The sequence below is a fragment of the Gigantopelta aegis genome, chromosome 13 (genome assembly GCF_016097555.1).
Source record: "Gigantopelta aegis isolate Gae_Host chromosome 13, Gae_host_genome, whole genome shotgun sequence".
Taxonomy (NCBI): Eukaryota; Metazoa; Mollusca; class Gastropoda; order Neomphalida; family Peltospiridae; genus Gigantopelta; species Gigantopelta aegis.
Window position 1 is genome coordinate 3712068 of NC_054711.1, and position 26799 is coordinate 3738866.

The 26799-nt window shown below is 41.2% G+C and overlaps 1 protein-coding gene across 1 annotated transcript; it reads left to right on the forward strand.

Annotated features, from left to right (window-relative positions):
• Window positions 1–26799, forward strand: LOC121387617 (cephalotocin receptor 1-like). The gene is made up of 3 exons (XM_041518785.1): window positions 1–952; window positions 18080–18191; window positions 26694–26799. The coding sequence occupies exons 1-3, from the start codon at window positions 1–3 to the stop codon at window positions 26797–26799; spliced, it is 1170 nt and encodes a 389-aa protein (XP_041374719.1).

Consider the following 26799-nt stretch of genomic DNA (forward strand, 5'->3'; position numbering starts at 1 on the left):
ATGCCGTACGAAACGGCGACGGTGAACGCATCGACAGCCAACAGCACCGAGACGGCGGAGACAATGGCGCGCAACGAGTCGCTGGCGTCGATTGAAATAGCCGTCCAGGTAACCATTCTTCTTCTGGCTGTTGTGGGTAACTCCCTCGTGGTCCTGTTCCTCTTTCTCAGGAAGAAGAAGCTTTCACGGATGCACTTGCTCATCCTTCACCTCAGTTTAGCCGACCTGTTCGTGGCCTTCTGCCAAGTCCTACCTCAAATCGCCTGGGACATTACCTACAGGTTCAAAGGAGGCGACTTCCTCTGCAGACTCGTGAAGTACTTCCAGGGTCTGGCAATGTTCGCGTCGTCGTACGTCCTCATAACGACGGCCATAGACCGCTACTTCGCCATCTGCCACCCTCTGACCAGCTCCAGCTGGGGGTCAGGGAAAATCCACAGGATGGTAGGGGCGGCGTGGAGTCTGGCGCTCCTGTTCAGCGTTCCGCAGATGGTCATCTTCTCCTACATGGAGGTGGAACCGGACACGGAGATCTACGACTGCTGGGGCGTGTTCGACCCTCTGTGGAAGCTCCAGCTGTACATCACGTGGATCACGGTTTCCGTGTACATCATCCCGACCATCCTGCTCGTCTGTCTCTACGGGAACATATGTTTCTCGGTGTGGAAGAGCGGGAAGATCGCGGCGAAACTGGCCCCGGGGTACAGCCAGCCGGTTGTTGTTTCGAAACCCACGGCTCACGCTGGGAAGGCAGGGGTGAGAGGTCTACTGCGTGGTATGTCGGAGGAGAACGTGAGCGTAACGCAAGGGAAACATCATCACGGGATTTCAAGGGCCAAGATAAAGACTATCAAACTCACCATGACGGTTATCGTCTGCTATCTCATCTGCTGGTCACCCTTCTTCGTCGCTCAGATGTGGGCAGCCTACGACCCGAACGCACCTTTCTATGGTAAGTAGCTCAGTGGTATCGATATATAGACAATAATACTGTGAAATTCATTTTTATTACCCATATGGTTAAAAACATATTGGTACATATATCAAAGTGAAACGTCCCACTAGAACGCCAAGTGGGACGTAACACTTCGACGTCACACGGTGACGTCATTGATTGGCGTACTACAACTTTACAGGAGAGTCCAGGGAACGAGTTGAGTGATATAAATTAAGATTAATTATGGGTAATAAATATGATATTAAGCTCGCTACCATTTCGTACCATGTTTATCTCCCCCGTGAAATAATTTTCATTGTCACTCGCTAAAGCTCGTGACAATTGAAAATTATTTTACTCGGGACATAAATATGATTTGAAATGGAAGCTCGTTTAATATCCTATAAACTCGTAGTGGTTTAATTTTCCTATTATTCGTCGACGAATTTAATAACGCATTTATAATTAGCTCAGTAAAGTGATGTTCCAATGATCGATTATAAGCGAAAATTGATCAGTTTGACTCTGCCGATGTAATTGTCGATTACTAAAATCGATAATCAACTGTGTGAGGCAAATATTACCTGTAATTGTTCCTCTAGATTGTGGAATTGGTGTAACTATATTAGGATTGGTGTTTGTTGGTATGTATAGATAACCGGCGCCAGTGGCGCAGTGGTTAAACCATCGGACTACAGGATGGTAGGTACAGGGTTCACAGCCCGGTACCGGCTGCCACCCAGAGCGAGTTTTAACGACTCAATGGGTATGTGTAAGACCACTACACCCTCTTCTCTCTCACTAACCATTAACCACTAACAACTAACCCGCTGTCCTGGACAGACAGCCCAGCAGCGTGCTTGAACCGTAATTGGATATAAGCACGAAAATAAGTTGAAATTAAATGTGTAGATAAAGAAAAAAAAATGATATTGTGTAATCGAAAGTTGATCAGTTGGTGCAAACCGATTATAACGGAGAATCGATGATGAAATTCAAGCCTATTCCCATCACTACACTCAGTAATATTGATATGTAGACGATAACACTGTAAAACAACTTTTAGAGATTAACACACATTTTATTTTTGCCAAAAAATATACATTTTGTAGGCATACATACATATTTATATATAAAACAATGTAATGTGCACACTGCGGGGAATGGTATGTAGCATCGGGTTACAATCGATAAAATTCTATAGTAAATGGGTAAAAAAAGAAAGAAATGTTTTATTTAACGACGCACTCAACACATTTTATTTACGGTATATGGCGTCAGACATATGGTTAAGGACCACACAGATTTTGAGAGGAAACCCGCTGTCGCCACATATGCTACTCTTTTACGACAGGCAGCAAGGGATCTTTTATTTGCGCTTCCTACAGGCAGGATAGCACAAACCATGGCCTTTGTTGAACCAGTTATGGATCACTGGTCGGTGCAAGTGGTTTACACCTACCCATTGAGCCTTGCAGAGCACTCACTCAGGGTTAGGAGTCGGTATCTGGATTAAAAACCCCATGCCTCGACTAGGATCCGAACCCAGTACCTACCAGCCTGTAGACCGATGGCTAACCACGACGCCACCGAGGCCGGTAGTAAATGGGTAATGCATGCATAGCAATAATATACAATATAATAACATAATCATTTATCAATGTTGTCTGTTCTATGCGTGGTAGCAGTTTTCAAATACTTACACAATTTAATTAGCTGTTTTGAATTGTCGCTGGGCAGTAGTTGCGTTAATTTAAATGTTGATGGTTTATTGTAATAAAAAGGTTTAATATATTTATTTCTTATGTTACTGAAGAAAGGACACACTAGAAAAAAGTGATATTCTTCTTCTACTACATTCATATTGCACAGACGACAAATTCTATTATTCCTGTCAATATTGTGGTATCTGCCCGTTTCTATAAAGAGATTATAAGAAGTTAATTCGAGGTGTTTGAATGTTCGTGTAATTCATGTGAACTAGTGCAGTAAAGGGGCGGGACGTAGCCCAGTGGTAAAGCGTCCACGTGATGCGTGGTCGGTCTAGAATCCATCCCCATCGGTGGGCCCATTGGGCTATTTCTCGTTCCAGCCAGGGCACCAAGACTGGTATATCAAAGACCGTGGTATGTGCTGTCTTATCTGTGGGATGGTGCATATAAAAGATCCCTTGCTACTAATGGAAAAAATATAGCGGGTTTCCTTTCTAAGACTCTATGTCAAAATTACAAAATGTTTGACAGCCAATAGGCGATGATTAATAAATCAATGTGCTCTAGTGGTGTCGTTAAACAAAACAAACTTGTTTTAGTGCAGTCGACGAATTTAAGAACACAACGAAAAGATAATACATGTAATATACAAGTAATACGAATTTATGACACTATCTTTTTGATCCACGAATTTAACTTCCCAACTAAATGTATAGCAAAACTATCAACATTTACAGGGACAGACCCTAGTTTTTAAACACTAAGGCATATTTTTCACCTAGACCCTAGTTTCAACACGTAAAAATGGACACTAAGTTTGGTTAATTTACGTTGAAATACCCTTAAAAATAGACTAAAACGTGACTCAATCACCGTTACTTCTCAGACGCACGTGCGTTTTTAAAAATATGAAAAAATGCATTTTGTGCTATTAGAAAAACCAGGATGACCGGAAACACTTCGGTTGTACGGAAGTGGATAATCTAAGCAATAAAATACAAGTACAGTTTGAATTCAATGATGATAACCGGCTCTAACAGTAAACAATAAGTATTAATGTTTAAAAACTAGGCTCTGTCCCTTTAAACCCGCGAAAATAAAGGATTTCATAGTAATCCAGTTATAAGTCGACTCCACTTAACTGCAAATCGGTTAATAGAATAAATAAGTTATATATTATATTGCTGCACATAACCGTTCAGCATTAAAGCAGTACAAATTATATTGCACAATCAAAGGACCTTCGAAGCGTACATATCGGTTATTTGAATATGCAGTTAAGCGTGTTTGACATGTATTGTGAGAGGCATGTTCAGAAACATGTGGCACAGTCGGTTGCTCGATAGACTGGGTTTTACGCCTAATGTTAAATGAATATGATTCGATAGAACAGAATGGAAACCAGTGAAATTGCTTGCGTGCGCTTGCTGACCTGAACTCGCGTCAGTTATTGTTCCGTTTGTTTTATTTGTGAAACCAGTCTTGGGGTGGCAGTCCTCTTGCAGACAGAGTAGAGAATGTGTAGCAGAATAGGGAGAGGCTGTCCCCTGTAGACAAAGTACATGGCAGTGATCTATAGGAGTGGTTACCAATTTGTCAAAGTCTACTTAGACTCTTGTCTTGTGCAGACATAAGAGTGTAACTCTGATCATTCTGGGTTTTTGGTGGAGGTGTTTTTTGTTTAGTTTTTGAGAGAGAGAGAGAGAGAGAGAGAGAGAGAGAGAGAGAGAGAGAGAGAGAGAGAGAGAGAGAGAGAGAGAGAGAGAGAGAGCAAGCAAGCAAGCAAGCACAGGATACACCTTCCATAACCCAGAGTTCATACAGGGCGAACTAAGAACAGAGTAGGAGGAATATCAAGGGAAATAAAATTTTAAAAATCTGTTATTCTGATTGCGTGCATAAGTTTGGAAAACACGAGATTTCATCAATGAATTGGGAAATTTAGAGAAAATGAGAACTATCGAGGGAAATCAGGATCTATAATAATAACCTGGCATTAAAAGATGCTAGAATTGCAACGACGTATCACCAGCTAAATTAGGTTATACAGTTGTGTTTGTTCAATGAGGAAGGAAAGGAAAGTTTTTTAATGACACCCCAGCACGTTGCTTAATAAGTGGCTATTAGGAAAGGAATGTCTGTTTAATGGCACCCCAGCACATTGTTGAATCAGTGGCTATTAGGAAAGGAAAGGAATGTCTGTTTAATGGCACCCCAGCACATTGTTGAATCAGTGGCTATTAGGAAAGGAATGTCTGTTTAATGGCACCCCAGCACATTGTTGAATCAGTGGCTATTAGGAAAGGAAAGGAATCTTTGTTTAATAAAGCTAATAAAATACTAAATTAGCTTGCCTGTCACACCATTTTAATGAAACTCGTCAGATACCAAAACTGTTCTGTCATTTTATAAATATGTTATGACAGGCAAGCTCGTGTAGTATTCTATATATATGACAAAATAATTTTTACTACACACCAGTGTAAGATATTACTCATGTCATAACAATCACTCCATATCTAACTAGTGTAATATTGGTGTGACGTGAGCGTGACGTAGATCACTTGCTGACACAATTCGTAGAAAAATAATGTGTAGTGGTACCAATCTAATTAAAATTAGCTCCACTATTACATGTGGATCTAACAGCAACCCATTGGAGCTCATGTCCAGTTGACCTTTCATTCGACCAATCAAAACCTTACTTGCAAAATCATGCCAGTGATTTGAAAAGAATTTTCGATTAGCAACAAGGGATCTTTTATATGCACCATCCCACAGACATGATAACACATACCACGGCCTTTGATATACCAGTCGTGGTGCACTGGCTGGAGCGAGAAATAGCCCAATGGGCTCACCGACGGGGATCGATCCCAGACCGAACGCTTTACCATTGGGCTACGTGCCGCCCTTTTACAGAATGAGTCAGTATGCAAATGTTTACATTTAGGTTGCTAAACAAACGTCTTTGTAATGCGATTGAAATAGTATTTGAAGCTTAGTACAATGTTACAAATTAAATACAATTAAAGGGACATTCCTGAGTTTGCTGCATTGTAAGATGTTTCGACTAATAAAATATTTCTACGATTAAACTTACATATTAAATCTATTTTCTTGTTTAGAATATCAGTGTCTGTATATTCAATGCGTTTCTTTTCGTCTTAATATTATTTTTTGTTGTAAAAGTCAAACTAATGTCGTACGTACGAAAAAATAATACTATAATATAATATACAGCCACTAATATTTTATGCAGGAAAATATATTTGATATGTAATTACAATCGTTAAAAAGTCTCTGTTGGTCGATAACATTTTAAAAATTGCAGAAAACTCATGAATGTCCCTTTAAATATTATAAAATATGTGAATACACTCAAGCATAAGTAAAAGCTAGCTGAATCTTATATAATATTTTTGACGCAGACGTTTTGTTTATGTATGTAGTAGTAAATAATGTTTAATCAACATACACTAAAGAAATTAAAAGGAAACAAAAACATAAGTATACTCTAAATAATTTATTATAATACAAGCACAAACACTTCTATGTACATCTATATATATACTCTTCAAAAGAAGAAACGCAAAACCACATTGTCGTAACATTTGGAGAATTGATTTAATTATTGAATGGTGAGTCCGATAATTACCAAATGTTGCAGGATTGTTCACAATTCACTCTAGTCCATTGTGAGTAAGTGATAGGACACACCACCAAGGTCAAGGTCATCTGGAGTCAATACCGGGTGTGGCCTCCGCGTGTGTTGACAACTGCCTGGCACCGCCTGCCCATTGAAGCAACCAGAGTACGGATGACGTCCCGGGGGATGGTGGCCCACTCGGCCTGCAAGGCTGCTGCCAGCTCGGGCAGGGTCTGGGGCTGTGGTTGTCGCTGTCGGAGGCGTCGGTCCAACTCGTCCCATAGATGCTCAATTGGGTTCAAATCCGGTGATATCGATGGCCAAGGAAGGACATTAATGTTGTTGTTCTGTAGGAAAGCCGTTGTGAGACGTGCTGTGGAGGCCTGGCGTTGTCATGTTGGAACACTGCGTTGGCGTTGGCCATAACTGGAACGATGTGTGGCCGGAGGATCTGGTCAATGTAGCCCTGTGCATTCAGGTTGCCCTGCACGTGGACCAGGTCAGTTCTGCCAGTGTGTGAGATGGCTGCCCACACCATGACACTACCCCCGCCGAATCTGTCCACTTCCTGCACGCAGTTTGCCGCATAACGTTCACACCACGACGCCTATACACGCGACATCTTCCATCATGACGTCGGAGCAGAAATCGGGACTCGTCACTGAACCACACCTGTCTCCATCGCAGTTGAGGCCATTGTCGATGAATCTGGCACCACTGCATTCGGAGTCGACGGTGTTGTGGTGTTAAGACGACACCTCGAACTGGACGTCTGGCACGAATTCCTACCTCACGTAGCGGTTCCGTACGGTCTGGTCGGATATCCTGCGCAAACCTGGTATTGCTGCGGCTCTGGAGGTGGGCAGTAGTCAATCGTTCCCGAAGGTGGCGTACCCGGATGTAGCGGTCCTGCCCGGGGGTAGTGACCCGTGGTCGACCGGATCTAGGGAGGTCACGTGTTGATCCATGTTGCTGGTAACGGTCCCACAGTCTGGAGATGGTGCTTGGGGACACATGGAATGCCCTGGCAACGGCCGTTCTGGATTCGCCTGCGTCTAGTCGGCCGATGGCATTGTTTCTCTGCGGTTCACTGAGACGTGGCATGTCCTGGATTGTCAACTGTCGGCCAGATACAGAGGCCAGGCAAGCGAACACCCTGCACTTTTATACTGTCGGTGTTCATGTTGCACGTGCAGACAACGCACGTGCAGTGGTGACATGGTTTGCACGTGGCTGCGTTTTTGCGAATATTCACATTTTGGAACTTTATTGTACAGTAGCTGCGTTTTATCGAATGTAACCGTGGGAATGTGTTTGGGACATGCAATGACCTTATATTCACAAAGCATGAACCGGTAGGAAACATAAAATCGGAGTTATAACCCATTTGTACCCTTTTGCGTTTCTTTTTTTGAAGAGTATATATATAAACATTCAACGAGAACCTGGTTAATTGTATATAGGTAGGATTTTGATGAGAGAGCGCTTTCTGGTAGATAACGTTTTTACCATTGTTTTTGTGTTGGGTGACCGACCGCCTGGGAATTCCAAATCCTGTCGAACTCGAGTTTTCTATAGCCAATAAGAAAATTAGAATCAATGTTGTTGGCTTTGTTTTGTTGTTGCTTTTTAATGATATTTCAACTCATTTTTAATCTACGGCTCGTTGGTGTTTAACATATAATTATTTTAGTCGACTCTTTGGAGAGAAGGAGAGGAAGGTAGAGAGATCGAGAGAGGAGAGAGAGAAAGGAGAGACGGAGGGAGAGACACACCCACACAGAGAGAGGGAGGGAGAGAGGGAGAGAGAGAGAGAGAGAGAGAGAGAGAGAGAGAGAGAGAGAGAGAGAGAGAGAGAGAGAGAGAGAGAGAGAGAGAGAGAGAGAGAGATATAATTTTGGAAAATAATTTAGCACAAAATAGTTTTGACCATGAGGCTTATAAATATGTCGCAAGTAATTTTGAACATTTCCATGTATACAGAACATACTGAACACGATTTTCGTGCTTATATCCAATTAAGATTCAAGCACGCTGTCCTGGGCATATATCTCAGTTATCTGGGCTGTCTGTCCAGAACAGTAGGTTAGTTGTTAGTGGTTAGTGAGAGAGAAGACGATGTAGTGGTCTTACACCTACCCACAGAGTCATTAAAACTGGGTATGGGTGGGAGTCGGTACTGGGCTGCGAACCCAGTACCTGCCAGCCTTATGTCCGATGGCTTAACCACGACACCACCGTACAGGTTTAGTAAGCTGGAATCACACTGATGGGAATGGGAAACTCTATTAACGTGCCCCTATCCACGAAGGTTCAGGCACGCCCACCACGGATTTAGCCTCTGACTTCGCCAGTGACCAACTCCGGAGCGGGGGGGGGGGATTAAGTTTGAAGTGGGCAGGTTTTGGAACAAAGCCATTTAGTGCGGTCAAACGCGAGCGCGGACCGAATAGCAGACACTTCGCAAACTTGAAGTAACACCGAGTGGGAGCCGTGCTCTGATTGGCTGAATTTCGATTCCTCGGTGAAGCCTGGCAAATACCTAAGTCTACAAAGAGTAACTGCATCCAAAAACATGTCTGGACTCTAAAATTTGACCCAAAATAGTTAAGACTGCTCAGCCAAAAGGTTTTTAAGGTGATTTTGAGCAATTGATCGGACGCCAAAATAAAATGCGTGTCAGACTACTTATAAAATAAAATAAACTTAAGAATTTTGAACTCGATCGAAAACGTTTAAAGTCTAACTAGCCCAATAAAGGAGGTAGTTACCTGTCCTAAGTAAGGTTGACTAGGGGGAGGAGAGCCACACCCTCGTGTCCAGATGGGGGATCAGCTGGTGTATATCCGGCTTCGCTAGCAGTCTAGTGATCACAGGATACTGTTTGCTGAACACCTTCTTCATCAGGCGATGTATCGAAATGTTGTCCATTTCTGCGAACAGTAGAACCTGGCTGTAGCGGTTGTCCAGATGGTGGGTAATACTCACAGCTGACCGCCCATCCTTGAAAGTCACTGGGTGCATCTCGTATTCGCCTTCACCGTCCGGGATGTCCTCGAAGTTCCGACATCGAGGCGCTGCCAAGAGACGTTTGGTGTCCGGCACGTCAACTACCACGCACCTGGAGTAGCGGCGATCAAGCTTCCCGTGCAGAGTCCAGGAGTCCATGGATTCGCCGGACTCTGCTCCTTCAGGTGGTGGCGGAGGTTGTTTTGGCGGTGTTCTGATCTTTGTGACCGCTGTCGCCGCTTCTACCTTGCGCTTTCCAACAGCTCCTTGGCGGTCCGGGAGAGCCATTGGTGACACCGGTACAATTGACACACACACGGTGGGGGTGGGGGGGGGGGGGGGGGGAGGTAACTCCAGAGAGCACGAACACAGGTCCTGCTTCATCTTAAACAAAACATGAATGTCACACTGATGTGCTTTGGGCGAAACGTAGCTCTATAAAGCGCTCGCATGATGCGCGGTCGATCTGAAATCGATCTCGTCGGTAGGCCCACTGGGCTATTTCTCGTTTGAGCCACTGCACCACGACTGATGTGTCAAAGGTTGTGGTATGTGCTATCCTGTCTGTGGGATGGTGCATATAAAAATCCCTTGCTACTAATGGAAAAATGTAGCGGGTTTCCTCTCTATGACCAGGCACGGATGCAGGATTCCTGAAAGGTGTGTGTGTGTGTGTGTGTGTGTGTGTCTCAATGTGTGTGTGTGTGTGTGTGTGTATGCGTGTGTGTGTGTGTGTTTGTTTGTCTGTGTGTGTGTGTGTGTTTGTTTGTCTCTGTATGTGTGTGTGTGTGTCTGTGTGTGTGTGTGTGTGTCTGTGTGTGTGTGTGTCTGTGTGTGTGTGTCTATGTGTGTGTGTCTGTGTGTGTGTGTCTGTGTGTGTCTGTCTGTGTGTATGTGTGTGTGTGTGTCTGTGTGTGTGTGTGTCTGCGTGTGTGTATGTGTGTCAGTGTGTGTGTATGTGTGTGTGTGTATATGTGTGTGTCAGTGTGTGTATGTATGTGTCAGTGTGTGTATGTGTGTGTGTGTATGTGTGTGTCAGTGTGTGTCAGTGTGTGTGTATGTGTGTGTGTATGGGTGGCAGCACATACCACGACCTTTGATATACCAGTCATGGTGCACTGGCTGGAACCTGGGACATAACCGAATGGGCCCATCGACGAAGATCTTTCGAGGAAGCCTAACCTTTTCTCGTTAGCATCAAAGAATCTTTTATATGCACATCCCCATAGACAGGACAGTACATACCACGGCATCTGATATACCAGTTGTAGAGGCAGTAGTTGGGACGGGAATGTCCGCCGATGTAGTTGACCTCAGCACCCTAGACGAACGCTCTAACCACTGAGTAAAATCAAGTCTGCTTCTTCTCCATATACTTATTTTCGTGCTTGCATCCAAGCACGCTGTCCTGATCACACACCTCAGCTATCTGGCCTGTCTGTCAAGGACAGTGAGTTAGTGGTTAGCGGTGGCGGATCCAGAAAATCCAGTTGGGGGAGGGGGGGAGCAGTGACATCAGGCGGAATGTCAATGGAACTTTGGGGGAGGTTTAGAGGGGATCGTAAACAAATGAAATTAATATATAATAAAATTATAACTGTCGCAAAATTTAAGGGCGGGCCCCTGCCCCCCCCCCCCTAGATCCGCCTCTGGTTAGTGAGAGAGAAGTCGGTGTAGTGGCTTTACACCTAGCCATTGAGTCGTTAAAACTCGCTCTTGGTTAGAAGCCGGTACCAGGAGGCGAACCCGGTACCAGTCAGCCTTATGTCCGATGACTTAACCAACCCCCCCACCGAGGCCGGTATCAGTGTGCCGTGCGGTCTCGTCAAAAAGTCGACTGATGGAATTAACATGAACCTCCGTGACCGGTCCGTTGTGTTGTCTTATCCTACGCCATCTTGTCTGTAGTGAATTAACTCATTTGCCGAGTTCGTCTTGTTAATACCAGCGTTCCCCAGATCACACGATGATAGCGTATTGAATGGACATTACGGTATACAGGCAATTTCAAAGCTAGCGCCTTCCAATCATTCAAACTAGAAATAAATCAGTCGAAAAGTCGTGACCGGCGCTCCGTGATAAACTCCTGCTGTAACCTTGATCATAGCGGAGGGCGTAATATTTACGATGGGGGGGGGGGGGGGGGGACGGAATGGGGGACCCAAACCATTTACTTTCATTTCCTACTATATCTATACCCCCCCCCCAAAAAAAAAAAAAAAAAAAAAAAAAAAAAAAGTACTCCTCACTAAAGCATTGTTAGGTGGCACATATCCTAATTTGCAAAGCTTTTTTAAACTGGTAAGCAACATCGCCTCGTCATTGTTAAGTATTTTTACATTGCTCTGCGAGATAGCAACATTGAAATCATCCTTTCGTTCAGCGAAAGAGAGCGACGCTAACGTTCGCGAACTATCTGACTGGTACATTTGGCCACTGACCACAATTATTTACGCTATACGTTTCTACACAGCGTAATAGCCCTTGCTACATTAGGAAAAATGTAGCGAGTTTCCTCTGATGACTACGTGTCAGAATTACCAAATGTTTAACATCCAATAGCCAATGACCGTCCTCGGCGGCGTCGTGGTTAGGCCATCGGTCTACAAGCTGGTAAGTACAGAGTTCGGATCCCAGTCGAGGCATGGGATTTTTAATCCAGATACCGACTCCAAACCCTGAGTGAGTGCTCCGCAAGGCTCAATGGGTAGGTGTAAACCACTTGCACCGACCAGTGATCCGTAACTGGTTCAACAAAGGCCATGGTTTGTGCTATCCTGCCTGTGGGAATTGCAAATAAAAGATCCCTTGCTGCTAATCGGAAAGAGTAGCCCATGTAGTGGCGACAGCGGGTTTCTTCTCAAAATATGTGTGGTCGTTAACCATATGTCTGACGCCATATAACCGTAAATAAAATGTGTTGAGTGCGTCACCACAAAAACATCCACTAAACCTGGCCGGAGTACACCCATTTTATACTAACAGCACTACTTTTGCATGGGCCGGAATCACCACAAAAACATCTTCAATGTTAACAATTTAAACACGTTTGCAAACTACAAGCTCTCTCCTGTCAAGGGGGCGGGGCGTAGCCCAGTGGTAAAGCGCACACCTGATACGCGCTCGGTCTAAGACCGATTCCAGTCGGTGGGCCCATTGGGCTATTTCTCGTTACAGCCAGTGCACCACGACTGGTATCTCAAAGGCCGTGGTATGGGCTGTCCTGTCTCTGGAATGGTACATATATAAGATCCCTTGCTACTAATGAAAAAATGTAGCTGGTTTTCTCTCTATGACTGTCAAAATGACCATATGTTTGACATCCAATAGCCGATGATTAATAAATCAGTGTATTAATGTGCTTTAGTAGTGTCGTTAAACAAAACAAACTTTAACTCCCCTGTCAACTCCAGTCCAATAGTTTCCACTTCACAGCTATCTGCCATGAAATAATAACAGCCAAACAGCAGACTACTTGCGCGGATATATTTCCGGATTTTGGTCAGCCAAATGGGAAGATAACTGTGATCTATGGCCACTGGAGTTAACATATTACACCTAAACCAGTCTAGCGAATGTTTTCTCGCTCTGTCTGGCTGATCTCTTACTGACCAAGGCGAAGAATCTGGCTCAGTTGGTAGATCACTCGCGTGACGTGTTTTTATCGCAGGATCGAATCTCATTGGTGAATCCATTCCCTGATGGTTTGTTTTTTGTCAGTTCCAACCAATGCCCGACGACTGGTATATCAAAGGCCGTAGTAAGATAAACTTCATTGTATATACTGGTATGTGCTGTCCTGTCTGTGGGAAAGCACGTATAAAAGATCCTTTGCTGTTAATGGACAAATTCAACAGATTTTCTCTGAAGAAGACTACGAGTCAAAAAAAAAAAAAAAAAAAAAAAAAAAAAAAAAAAAAAAAAAAACGAGAGAAAAAAAAAATCTCTCCTAACTGTATATCTATTAGATCTCTCTGTATCGGGCAGTATATACCCGCGTGGCTCGTCTCTAGGTATGAACAGAGATAAGATCTTATATAAAGTATATATAATATAGCACGTTTAGTTCACTAGAAAACACAACAAAAACACACTACACTTTGGAATCTGTATTAATCTACGCTGACAAATGTACTGCCGCAGTAGTTAATTAACAACAACAAATAGTAACAACCCAGAACTGATCACTTAATTAGTTAATCACTAGTTGTCTAGTTTATACAATATTCTAATCACTTCACCGTGACACAACACACACACGTGTGGTAATTGAGAAACGCTTCCAGGGGAACTTAATTAATAAAGGAATTACAACTCTATTTGTCACGGGGATTCTATAATACCCGTAACTGAATAAAACACGATTGTCCAAATATCTCTCCTAACTGTATATCTATTAGATCTCTCTGTAACGGGCAGTTCAAAATCGCTTTGGCTCGTCTAGGTATGATCAGAGATACGATCTTATATAAAGTATATACTATTATAGCACGTTTAGTTCACTAGAAAACAACAAAAACACAATACACTTTGGAATCTGTATTAACATACGCTGACAAATGTACTGCCGCAGTAGTTAATTAATAACAACAATAATAACAACCCAGAACTGATCACTTAATTAGTTAATCTCTAGGTGTCTAGTTTACACAATATGCTAATCACTTCACCGTGACACAACACCCACACGTGTGATAATTGAGATACGCTTCCATGGGGAACTTAATTAATAAAGGAATTACTGCTCTATTCCTAACTGGTTAATTTTTAATTAACCCTAACTACTCATTCAGTAACCTTGTAACACAGAATTAATACTGGTACCTATCACAATAAAGACAATAACCTACAGTTTACCTAGGTCCTCTAGGATGACTGGCTAAGCTTTATATTACCAAATACTCGTATAGTGTTAGAACAATAAGTCTACGATTTACTTCGTCAGATGACCGAAGACACTGTCTAAAGAATATTGGTATAATACAGTATTAAAATATTTAAAGTCACATCAATCACATCAATGTTATACAACAGAGCAGAAATAATATATTTACCAAAGTCCGGACGGACAACGTTCCCCCGGGATACCTTCCTATGGTTCTCCTAGATATCTCTAAACCCTAGCTATTTATTCACAACTCTCAGAGACAGCGAATATCGCCTGGGGATACAACGCGGTACCTCACCTATCATCTGATATTCCACCTCTCCCAGAGTCGGTATATTTTTCTCTGATCGTCAGACTGGCTGACGCCATCGTCGCCAAATCACGGTTGTAAAAACCGCACTCGCGGAGGTATTATGTAACTACTCGCCACAAGGCCTCCGCACCTGGCTGGGTGTTTATTAGAAAGTATAGCTCGAGGACCGTCGCGCAGAAGTATTACGTAACAAGTTGCCCACCTGGCCTAAGTGCAATGAAACTGCACACGGCCCTCTAACACAATTAATATCGCCACAGGCGAAAACAAATTTAAGAGCATGTTCCGTCACACTATTCCTAACTGGTTAATTTTTAATTAACCCCTTATCTACTCATTCAGTAACCTTGTAATACAGAATTAATACTGGTACCTATCACAATAAAGACAATAACCTACAGTTTACCTAGGTCCTCTAGGATGACTGGTTAAGCTTTATATAAATTAGAACAGTGAGCCTACAGTTTACTGCGTCAGATTACCGGCAGCACCGTCTAAATAATATTGGTATAATACAGTATTAAAATATTTAAAGTCACATCAATCACATCAAGGTTATACAACAGAGCAGAAATAATATATTTACCAGTCCGGACGGACAACGTTCCCCCTGGAAGCCTTCCTATGTTTCTTCCTGATATCTCTAAAACCCTAGCTATTTATTATAAAATCCCAGTATCGCCTGGGGGTACATCGCGGCACCGAATACCTACAAGTGATATTTCCACAGCGACCAAGACGACAATTTTCCTTAGATGGTGGCCAGACTTGCTGACGCCTAGTCGCCAAAATCACGGTCGTAAAAACCGCACTCGCGGAGGTATTACGTAACTACTGGCCACGTGGCCTCCGCAGCTGCTCTGGGTGTGTATTGGAAAGAGCACGACCACCGTCGCGCAGAGGTATTGCGCAACAAAGTGCCCACCTGGGGTTGAATGCATATTGGAACTGCACACGGCCCTCTAAAACAATTAATATCGCCAAAGGCGAAAACAAAATTAAGAGCATTTTCCGTCACACCCAACAAACAATAATAATAAAAAAAGAGTAAAAAAAAAGAAGTTTGATATCCAATAAACGAATGTGCTTTAGATTACTGATTATTTGGTGTTTATAAGTGTTTTAGACGATCTAACCCAAACCAGTTTTGATCTCGTGCCCACATGGGATTTCATTCAACTAATAAAAAACACCGCTGACATAAATAAACCAGATTTAAACAAACTCTAACACACTTGGAATAACTGTTACATTGTTAGGTCAGTCAGCTGGACTAAAAAAATAACTTTGGCTCATCTCAGATCTTTTAACAGAGAGTAAGTAAGATACGGTTGTGGCGCAAATTCGAGAGGTCGATGCCTGGGGCGCACCAATTTCCAACTCCACGATACTACGAAAATCCAATGTACAATGAACGTATATAATCGATTTATTTCTCGCTCTAGCCAGTGCACCACGACTGGTATATCAAAGGCCGTGATATATGTTATCCTGTCTATGGGATGGTGCATATAAAAGATCCCTTGCTGCTAATCGAAAAGAGTAGCCTATGAAGTGGCGACAGCGGATTTCATCTCTCAATATCTGTGTGGTCCTTAATCATATGTCCGACGGCATATAACCGTAAATAACTTGTGTTGAGTGCGTCGTTAAATAAAACATTTCCTTTATTTCCTTATGTAATTGATTTTTCAAGGGTAATAAAGACGTAATATTTTAGTTCACTGAGATGGATTATCATAAATATTTTAACAAATTTATATATGTGTATATGTTTTCTCATATGATTCATACATGGAAATAAAATACTGATTGATCCACCAATAAAAACGCTTATAAATAACGCGTCACGGTATTTTGAAATATATATTTTTTTTAAATTGCATATATCAAAATCTTGCATCAGTTTTTGTTACTTCAGAATGTGTACTCGTGAATTGATTGATTAAAACATATTTTACTGCTTTAAAAAAAACCCAAATAGATTAGGCACAGGTTTTTTCTACTTATTAGGCCTTCTCCATAATACACAAATAACAGACGTCAGTAGTATTTTTTAATATAAAAATTAAAATATGAACAAAAATGAATATTTCTGAAAGAAAAAAAAGAAGGAAATGACAAATTGTCATAATAATATATTTATCCAATTTAAAATATGAACAAAAATCAATATTTCTGAAAGAAAAAAGGAAAGAAAGATAGAAAAAAAAAAGAAGAAATAAAATGAAAATGTTCTGTTACATAATCGGTTTGCTACATTTCATTTCATTTCAACTTATTTTCCTGCTTATATCCAAATAAGGTTCAAACACGCTGTCCTGGGCACATACCTGTCTGTCCAGAAGAGTGGGTTAATTATTAGTGGTTAGTCGTTAGTGTGAGAAAACAGGGTGTAGTGGTCTTACGCCTGCCCATTGAGTCGTTAAAACTCACTCTGGGTTGGAGCCGGTACCGGGCTGCGAACTCAGTACCTACCAGCCTATGTCCGATGGCTTAACCATGACACCACCGAGGCCAGTATATAACACACGCCGATTAAACAGTATCATTACAGATCATTAAGCAATTTTACAAACTCTAAAAAGAAACTTTGCCGTGCATCTCGGTGTGATGTAACATCTGACTGAGGGTAATGGCCCGTGTGTTATAAAACACCCGACTGAAAACATGATTGATAACAAACGAAATCGTCTGACGAGGAAGCTAACTGTGAAATACAATGAATGATTCACGACGTCGTAAGAAGGAACAGAAAATAATGTCTGTGAGAGAGAGAGAGAGAGAGAGAGAGAGAGAGAGAGAGAGAGAGAGAGAGAGAGAGAGAGAGAGAGAGAGAGAGAGAGGGGGGGGGGGGGGGGGGGGGGTGTTAAGGCACCCTTACTCTAGCCGCTCGAATAAGATCAAATCGTGTTCCTACAATATATATGTGTCATTGTATGTCGGCCTGGTATTTTAGAATGTTTATTCGAAATCTAAAACTAACACCAACTATAATTCTATCCCTACCCGAAACCCTAATGTTTGAATTGGACAAATAAACAGAATTCAGTATTTCTATTGTACACTACAACTGGACTATTTTATGCCCGGCACGTATCATGTTTGTATATGTACCTTTAAATTTCACATTCCGCCATTTCGAATTCCCGACATGACTCTACCCTATCTGTGACGAACTTTTGCACACTTAATATTAAAGAAAAATTGTTTAACGACACCACTAGAGCACATTAATTTATTAATCATCGGCTATTGGATATGAAACATATGGTCATTTTAACAGTCATAGAGAGGAAACCCGCTACATTGTTCTATTAGTAGCAAGGGATTCTTTTATATGTACCATCCCACGGACAGGATAGTACATACCACGGCCTTTGATATACCAGTCGGAGTGCACTGGCTGGAACGAAAAATAGCCCAATGGACCCACCGACGGGGGTCGATCCTAGACCGACCACGCATCAGGCGTGCGCTTTACCACTGGGCTACATCCCGCCCCAAAATATTAACTTTGTAGGGTTTTGTAATAAAAAAGGTTTAATTTATTCCTTTTTAATATTTTCAGGTCCAACCTACACAATCATTCTGCTACTGGCGAGTTTAAACAGCTGTACCAACCCGTGGATATACATGGCCTTCAGTGAGAGCATTCTAGACAGTGTTAAAGACTTCTTTCGGTTGCGCATGCGCACGCGTGGAACAAGAGATGCCGGAAATGATACCAATTTTATGACAGACCACGACAGACACGGAAGAATAGCCCAGTCTAGTTACTGTGGGAAGATTCAAAGTCAAGACACTTTTTGCACCGAATGTGTGTGATATACAATATGATATATAAAGGATTCGTCACGAGTATTTTGTAATATGGAAAATATCAACCGAGTCTACTAAAATCGCCGCCATCGGTAATATGACGTCATCTCGATTAGCACAAATTTGTTTGACGTCACGCATTTGAACTAAATCTTTGAAAACGTTACGCTCAGGTACACAGGTCTTGTTGGCTTGTAAGCAAATTACCCATCCACAGCAACACATTACCCAGAGACGTTGCAAATTTGCATACCATTATTAACCGGGTTAATACACTAAATTATCATATGGGTTTATGACATGGACATCATGGGTAAGTTATAGGATAAATAAATTTATTATGACGTGTGTGTTTGCTATAGGTATGCTGTACCAAAGAAGACAGGTCTGTGTCAAAGTTCGAGGTGCAAATATTTACGGAGTAAAAACAGCCGTGTCTCTCATTGGTAGTAATATGTGACTTTCATTATTTGTGCAAATACTGCTATCCACTGCCAAAATATAAAATATACTTTTATTTGTTATACAGTTGTTATGCATGTACACAATATTTTAAAACCAGTGCAGGATACCCCTAAACAGAACTGCGATTTTCAACAAACATTTGTTAGTGTGTGTGTGAGAGAGAGAGAGAGAGAGAGAGAGAGAGAGAGAGAGAGAGAGAGAGAGAGAGAGAGAGAGAGAGAGAGAGAGAGAGAGAGAGAGAGAGAGAGAGAGAGAGAGCATTCATCCAATACATTAGAACTTATATACGTTTATATAACACTATGCGTTTGTGTTGAGATGAAACTCTGTTACATTATGTCATCTTATATTGGTCAAAAATCTGAAATTTTTAAATACATGACACACCATCTGGCCTATTAAGGATATAATCCCACGTATTATGTGACTTAAAATATACAATGGGCCTACTTTTAACGCCAGGTAACGCCCATTACCACATAAGACGTTTTGCAAACATTTAAAATAATAATTCAGTTGGTAATTCATGGGCGTACATAGGATTTTGAAAAGGGGGGTTCCAAAATAGATTGCAGAGATATTGGGCATATATTTTTCTATTTTGAGTTTTGAAAAGGGGGGTTCCAAAATAGATTGCAGAGATATTGGGCATATATTTCTATGTTGAGTAAATATAATAATGTCAGATATCAATGTCAGATATATTAAATTATAAAAAAAGCGATTTCAGGGGGGGGGGGGGGTCGGTCGAACCCCCCCCCCCCCCTATGTACGCCCATGTAATTAAGCGTGCGCGAAAACATAGGTTTGTATGGGCACATTAAAAAGATCATTTGTACAGCAGAATTTCGACATGACATGTGTAATAATTGACTGAATAAAGAACATTTTGAGACTAAAGAGCTATTCACGAAACAACGAAAACGTAAGTTACGTGTAGTTGGACGTAAATATAAGAGTGCCTCCAGTTACAACTAACGCTGCACGTAAGTCGTGTACATATAATAAATCAAGCACGATCGCCGTTATTTACTATTATTTACGAAAACTGGCAGCATTTCCAATAACTGAAGCAGATGGCGAACGCCCACGGATTTAACATATTTTTGTTGGTGATCGAACGGATGTTTTCGACTCGGCCAATTTCTCCTGAGTTATCTTTTCCTTCTTAAGAAATATCCTCAAGTTCGTACCAAAACGCGGATGCTCACCAATACCAAAACGTCATGGTTCGCCTTTCGTCATGTTATTATTGGCAGAAGACAAACGAAATTGCATTTTGCGAATTTGTTATTTACTCTGTAGCCATCGTTTCTAATGTTTGTTTTTTTAAATTTCTCCGGTGAGAGTGTTAAATCGTGGATTTACGTCCAACTAAGTTACGTTTACATTTACGACCGTCTTTGAGAATAAGGTGCTTCTTGCACGTAAACGTAAATCTACGGCAGACGTAAGTGCTAGTCGTAGACGTAAAATTACACCTTTTTGTGAATATGGGTCCACTCTCACCGGACAAATTAAAAAAAACCAACCACACATTAGAAACGATGGCTACCGGGTAAATAAAAAATGCGCAAAACGCAATTTCGTTTAACAATAACATCGCAATTTCTACTAACAATAACATCGCGAACGGCGAACCATGACATTTTAGTATTGATGAGGATCCGCGTTTTGGCACGAACTTGAAGACATTTCTTAAAAAGGAAAAGATAAGTCAGGAGAAATTGGCCGAGTCGAAAACATCCGTTCAATCACCAACAAAAATATGTTCAATCCGTGGGCGTTCGCCTTCGCAAACTGCTTCAATTATTGAAAATGCTGCCAGTTTCCGTAAATAATAGTAAATAACGGCGATAGTGATTGATTTATAATATATACATTACTTACGTGCAGCGTTAGTTGTAACCGGAGGCACTCTTATATTTACGTCCAACTTTACACGTAACTTACGTGTACGCGGTTTCGTGAATAGCTCTTCAGTCGTAGATTTACGTTTACGTGTGAAACTAGGCTTACGATATTTTGTGAATATGGGTCCAGGTCTCTTAGAGTGCCTCGTAAGTTGGATAACTTGTGCCCAATTCTTTGTATATATACATTACATGCAATAAAATTTGTTTTGAATCGAACGCGGTCTTGGCCAGATTTTTAGTACTAAATTTGGACATTGTGTTGCAGATTTACAGTTTTATTTCGTAAAATGTTTAAAGGGACACACCCTAGTTTCAACACGTGCAAATTAACACGAAATTTAGTTAATCTAGAAACCTGTAAAACATTTGGATAAAGTTACAAATGAGTGAAAAATGAGTCTGTGACTTTGAAATAGTGAATTATCCTCTAAAAATAGACTAAAACTCGCCTCCGTAACTGTTACTTCTCAGACGCACGTGCGTTTTTAAAAATATGAGAAATACATTTTGTGATATTAAAAACACCAGGATGACCAAAAACACTTCGAATGTACGGAAATCGATAATCTAAATAATAAAATGTAAGTAAAGCATGAGTTCAAAAACGGCTCTAATAGTAAAAAAATATTCCTTAGTGTTTAAAAACTAAGGTATGTCCCTTTAAGACAATTTCTTTTTTACTAAACCAAAGACATAGTGTTGATAGCTTGTAATGTATCACAGCATAAACAATGAACTAGACAGAACTATTAACACTACCGGAGAACAGTAACATTGATTTATTAATGATCGGCTGTTGGATGTTAAACATTTGGTAAATCTGACATATAGTCTTCAGAGGACGTTAAACCCACTGAATTCTTCCTAAACAGTAGTAAGGAATTGTTGTGTGCGCTTCCCACCGAGGTGTTATTAAGCAGACGTTCCTTTCCTTTTCTCTTACTTTCGACCACGTGTTGAAATTACCAGGTTAGACAACATGTGCTCAGGTGTCGTTAAACAAACATTCCTTTCCTTTCCTCTCTCTTTCGACCACGTGTTGAAATTACCAGGTTAAATACCATGTGCTGAGGTGTCGTTAAACAAACATTCCTTTCCTTTCCTCTCTCCCACTCTAGATCAAGTTGAAATAACCATATGTTAGACACCAAATAGCCGTAGTTTAAAATGTGCTGAGGTGTCGTTAAACAAACATTCCTTTCCTCTCTCACTCTTGACCAAGTGTCAAAATAACCACATGTTAGACACCAAATAACCGTAGTTTAAAATGTGCTGAGGTGTCGTTAAACACGAATACCGCGCATCCACGCACACACACACACACATGTACAAACACATACACACGCACGCACGCACATACGCACGCACACACACAAACAGGCACACATATCAAAGGCTAGTGTACTAACGATCTTTTTTAATGAATACCAAAATACGCAAATACAGTCTTATACAGACCGTACTTTTTCATCGAACTATGACGTAGGTTAAATGTTGTAATAGATAAGTTGACATCGCAGACCAATAGATGTAATTATCATGTTTATGACTACATATCAGATGTTACGAGATATTACACTACCAACTAATGATAATCGTTATTAATTTCGTGTAATTCTATATACTATGACGACGTCATGCAATAAAGTCGTGTGAAATACAAAAAACGGCTTGCTTTTTCTTTTATAGTAGGCAATTCATAAAAAAAGAGAAAAGTCCAACTTTTTAGGAGTTGAGTAGATGAAACAGTATCCATCACAGAACACTGAACATTCAAATGAAGTTTGTAAAAAAAAAATGTATGTAAGGAAATACCTTTTTTTCTTTTAAATAGAGAATAATGCATGAGTTTCCGTTTGATACCATTTATCTTACAACGAGTTGTTTAAAAACGTATCTAACTCGCTTACGCTCGCTGGATACGTTTATAAACAACGAGTTGTAAGATAAATGGTATCAAACGGACATGAATGTAATATTCTATTTCTTACAAATCCTCAAAACAGTGAAAATGTAAACAATATAATAAACTGCATTACGTTGTTACAAAACTGGGTCATGACGTATGGCTACTTGGATTTAAGCATACATACCACGTCATAACCAAATCACTACTGTACTAACATATCTGTTTTCCTTAAAAAATAGAGCACTCTAAAACATTTACCAACCACTCGGAAAATGAAATTGATGAAAAGCGAGCATTGTAATGTGGCGAAGCATTGTAATAATACAGTTAATTTTGAATTTGAATGACGTCAGTATGTTCGGAAATGGATAATCTAAAAAAACCAAAAACAATCTACATAATGTCTTTTTCCAAAAAACGGCTCTAATAATGAAAAATACGCCGTAATGTTTAAAAACTAGGGTTTGTCCCTTTAATATAGGCACTGCCTATTGGTCAATCCACAAAGTGTTAAAGGGACAGACCTTAGTTTTTAAACAATACAGCATATTTTTCACTATTACAACTATTAGAACCGTTTATGATCACTGGAATCAAACATTACTTATGTTTCATTCTTTAGATTATTCATTTCCGTACAAGCGAAGTGTTGCTGGTCATCCTTGTGTTTCTAATACAAATTTTTATATTTTTTTATATTTTTAAAAACGCACGTGAATCTGAGAAGTAGCGGTTTATTGATTCCAGGTATAGTCTCTATTTTTAAGGATATTTCCTTTTTTAACATCACAGACTCTTCTTTCACTCTATTGTAACTTTATCCAAATGAGTTACAGTTTTGTAAATTAACTAAACTTAGTGTCCATTTGTTTTACGGGTTAAAACTAAGGTCTGCGCCTTTGACGCTAATAAATCTGGTTTATTATTATTTTTTTTTATTATACCGACTATTGTTGACACAAGTTGCATTTTTAATAACGTGATGGAAACAAATAAAGCAACACGTGGTATTTGAGACCCAATTCAATTCTCTACACGAAGAGATGTGTGGGTTGAGTGTCAGCAGTATGGGACAGACTGCCAGTAATTAGGTTAACTTCCCGATACTGTAGACGATATTGTAGATGAGGCTTTTGGTTGTAGCCAATATTTGCTGTTACAATATATGAGTTTGATTATTTCGTTCAATTAGTGTACATGTATATAAATAGAAAAAAAGAAAGAAAGAAATGTTTTATTTAACGACGCACTCAACACATTTTATTTACGGTTATATGGCGTCAGACATATGGTTAAGGACCACACAAATTTTGAGAGGAATCCCGCTGTCGCCACTACATGGGCTACTCTTTCCGATTAGCAGCAAGGGATCTTTTATTTGCGCTTCACACAGGCAGGATAGCACAAACCATGGCATTTGTTGAACCAGTTATGGATCACTGGTCGGTGCAAGTGGTTTACACCTACCCACTGAGCCTTGCGGAGCACTCACCCAGGGTTTGGAGTCGGTATCTGGATTAAAAATCGCATGCCTCGACTGGGATCCGAACCCAGTACCTATCAGCCTGTAAACCGATGGCCTAACCACGATGCCACCGAGGCCGGTATATAAATAGAAGACGTACACAAAGTAATGTAAAAAGGATGCTTATACCATTAAGAAACTACTCATAATAAAATAGAAACAACTCGCGAACACCCCCCCCCCAACATCCCCCCAAATTCCACCTCATAAATCCGCCCACCCACCAAACAACCAACGAACCAACTAAACAACCAACCAACCAACCAACCAATCAACCAACCAAACAACCAACCAACTAACAAAACAACCAACCAACCAACCAACCACCACCAACCAACCAACCATGGCAAGTTCTCGATAGATGAATTTAAAAAACAAATCTCGAAATGTTTTGGAAAACAAAACATCCAAAAACCCAAACACCCCCGCCCCCAACAATTGACGAAGTAACAGTGCAGTTTATTCTACATTCTTGTTCCAGCCAGTGTTCTACAAACTAGTGTAACAAACGCTGTGGTATGTGCAATCCCGTCTGTGGGATAGGGTATATAAAATATCCCTTGCTGCCAATCGAAAAGGAAGGAAGGAAATGTTTTATTTAACGACGCACTCAACACATTTTATTTACGCTTATATAGCGTCGGACATATGGTTAAGGACCACACAGATATTGAGAGAGAAAACCCGCTGTCGCCACTTCATTGGCAACTCTTTTCGATTAGCAGCAAGGGATCTTTAATATGCACCATCCCCCAGGATAGTACCCACCATGGCTTTTGTTACACCAGTTGTGAGGCACTGGCTGGAACGAGAAGAAATAGCACAATGGGCGCATCGACGGGAATCGATCCCAGCTCGATCGCGCATCAGACGATCGCTGTACCACTGAGCTACGTCCCGCCCCCCTAATAAAAAGAGTAACATTTGGCGTGGCAGCAGCGGGTTTCCTCCTTTAGTTACAGCTATGGTTCCTAACCGCCACATAGGGTTTGATTCTCTTTGGCGGCAGATGCATCGAACTACTAAACAATGGCGATAAACTCAGGATAGGGAAAGAAAGAAGTGTTTTATTTAACGACGCACTCAACACATTTTATTTACGGTTATATGGCGTCAGACATATGGTTAAGAACCACACAGATTTTGAGAGGAGACCCGCTGTCGCCACTACATGGGCTACTCTTCCGATATACAGCAAGGGATCTTTTATTTGCGCGTCCCACAGGCAGGATAGCACAAACCATGGCCTTTGTTGAACCAGTTATGGATCACTGGTCGGTGCAAGTGGTTTACACCTACCCATTGAGCCTTGCGGAGCACACCCTCAGGGTTTGGAGTCGGTATCTGGATTAAAAATCTCATGCGTCGACTGGGATCCGAACCCAGTACCTACCAGCCTGTAAACCGATGGCCTAACCACGACGCCACCGAGGCCGGTCCCAGGATAGAGAGGAAATGTTTTATTTAACGACGCACCCAACACATTTTATGTGTGGTTATATGGCGTCGGACATATGGTTAAGGACCACACAGATAATGAGGGAGGAAACCCGCTGTCGCCACTTCATGCGCTACTCTTCCCGATTAGCAGCAAGGGATCTTTTATATGCACCATCTCATAGACAGGATAGCACATGTCACGGCCTTTGATGTACTAGTCTTGGTGCATTGGCTGGAGCGAAAAATAGCCCAATGGGCCCACTGACGGGGATCGATCCCAAACCGACCGAGCATTAAGCGAGCGCTTTTCCACTAGGCTACGTCCCGACCCCAAACTCAGGATAGTCCCTATGTTTTTAAAATAAGCTTTGTTAATTTTCAGATATCGTTTTATAGAAATAGAGGACGTTGCCATTCCTCGAGAAACAACCATACTAACGTGATTTTCACGACACTGCCATATTCGGGCGGGTGGGGTGAGGTGAGGGTAGGGTACGGTGGGGTGAGTGGGGTGGTGGTTGTGGTGGTGGTGGTGGTGGTGGTGGTGGAGGAGAGAGATGCACACCAACAGCACACCCCTGGATTCAGAGACGGTAGTACTGTATCACATAACATCCGACTGGGTCATATTTTGAGGTGCACTTAACTAATGACAGAGCAGTTAATACCACAAGTCCTGCTATGCCATTGGTGATAGATGCGACTGTGTTTATTGTCACAAATAAAATTAGTTTTATCTGAGCAATACACGTATGCAATTTTAGTTCAGTCTAGTACCACTGTGTCATGTAGCCTTGTGCTTGAAACATGTTTGGGGTATCTGTAAACCTAAGAACTACAATTTTGTGCTAAATTAGAAGTGTTGTAAAAAACCATCTGGTTATATCAGAAATGAGCCATAAAAGGTACCATGTTTTTAGTTGTAGTACTAATATTTATGGCCCATTAATTATGGGTCATAGTTTGGTTGATATATTGCATACAATATTTTAAACCGCATACGTTATCAATGTCGCCTGTGGGATTTTTATTTTGTATAGTGCAACCAGAAACATGCTTCGCAGCATTAACCATCTTTATCTTCTTTGTATTATGTTCTTACCCACAGATGTGAGAGCACCGACAAATCATTAACATCGCCTTTGAATCACCGCGGACAAAATTCAAGTGGCCGGTGTTTGACGATCCTCGAAATTAACGCCTGCCATCTCTAG

Bases quoted from the DNA above. Each gene is read 5' to 3' on its own strand.
- LOC121387617 (XM_041518785.1), top strand. From the start codon at position 1: ATGCCGTACGAAACGGCGACGGTGAACGCATCGACAGCCAACAGCACC. The intron at 953-18,079 runs GTAAGTAGCTCA...TAATATTTTCAG, and splicing joins CCCGAACGCACCTTTCTATG to GTCCAACCTACACAATCATT. The intron at 18,192-26,693 runs GTTGCGCATGCG...TCTTACCCACAG, and splicing joins AGTGTTAAAGACTTCTTTCG to ATGTGAGAGCACCGACAAAT.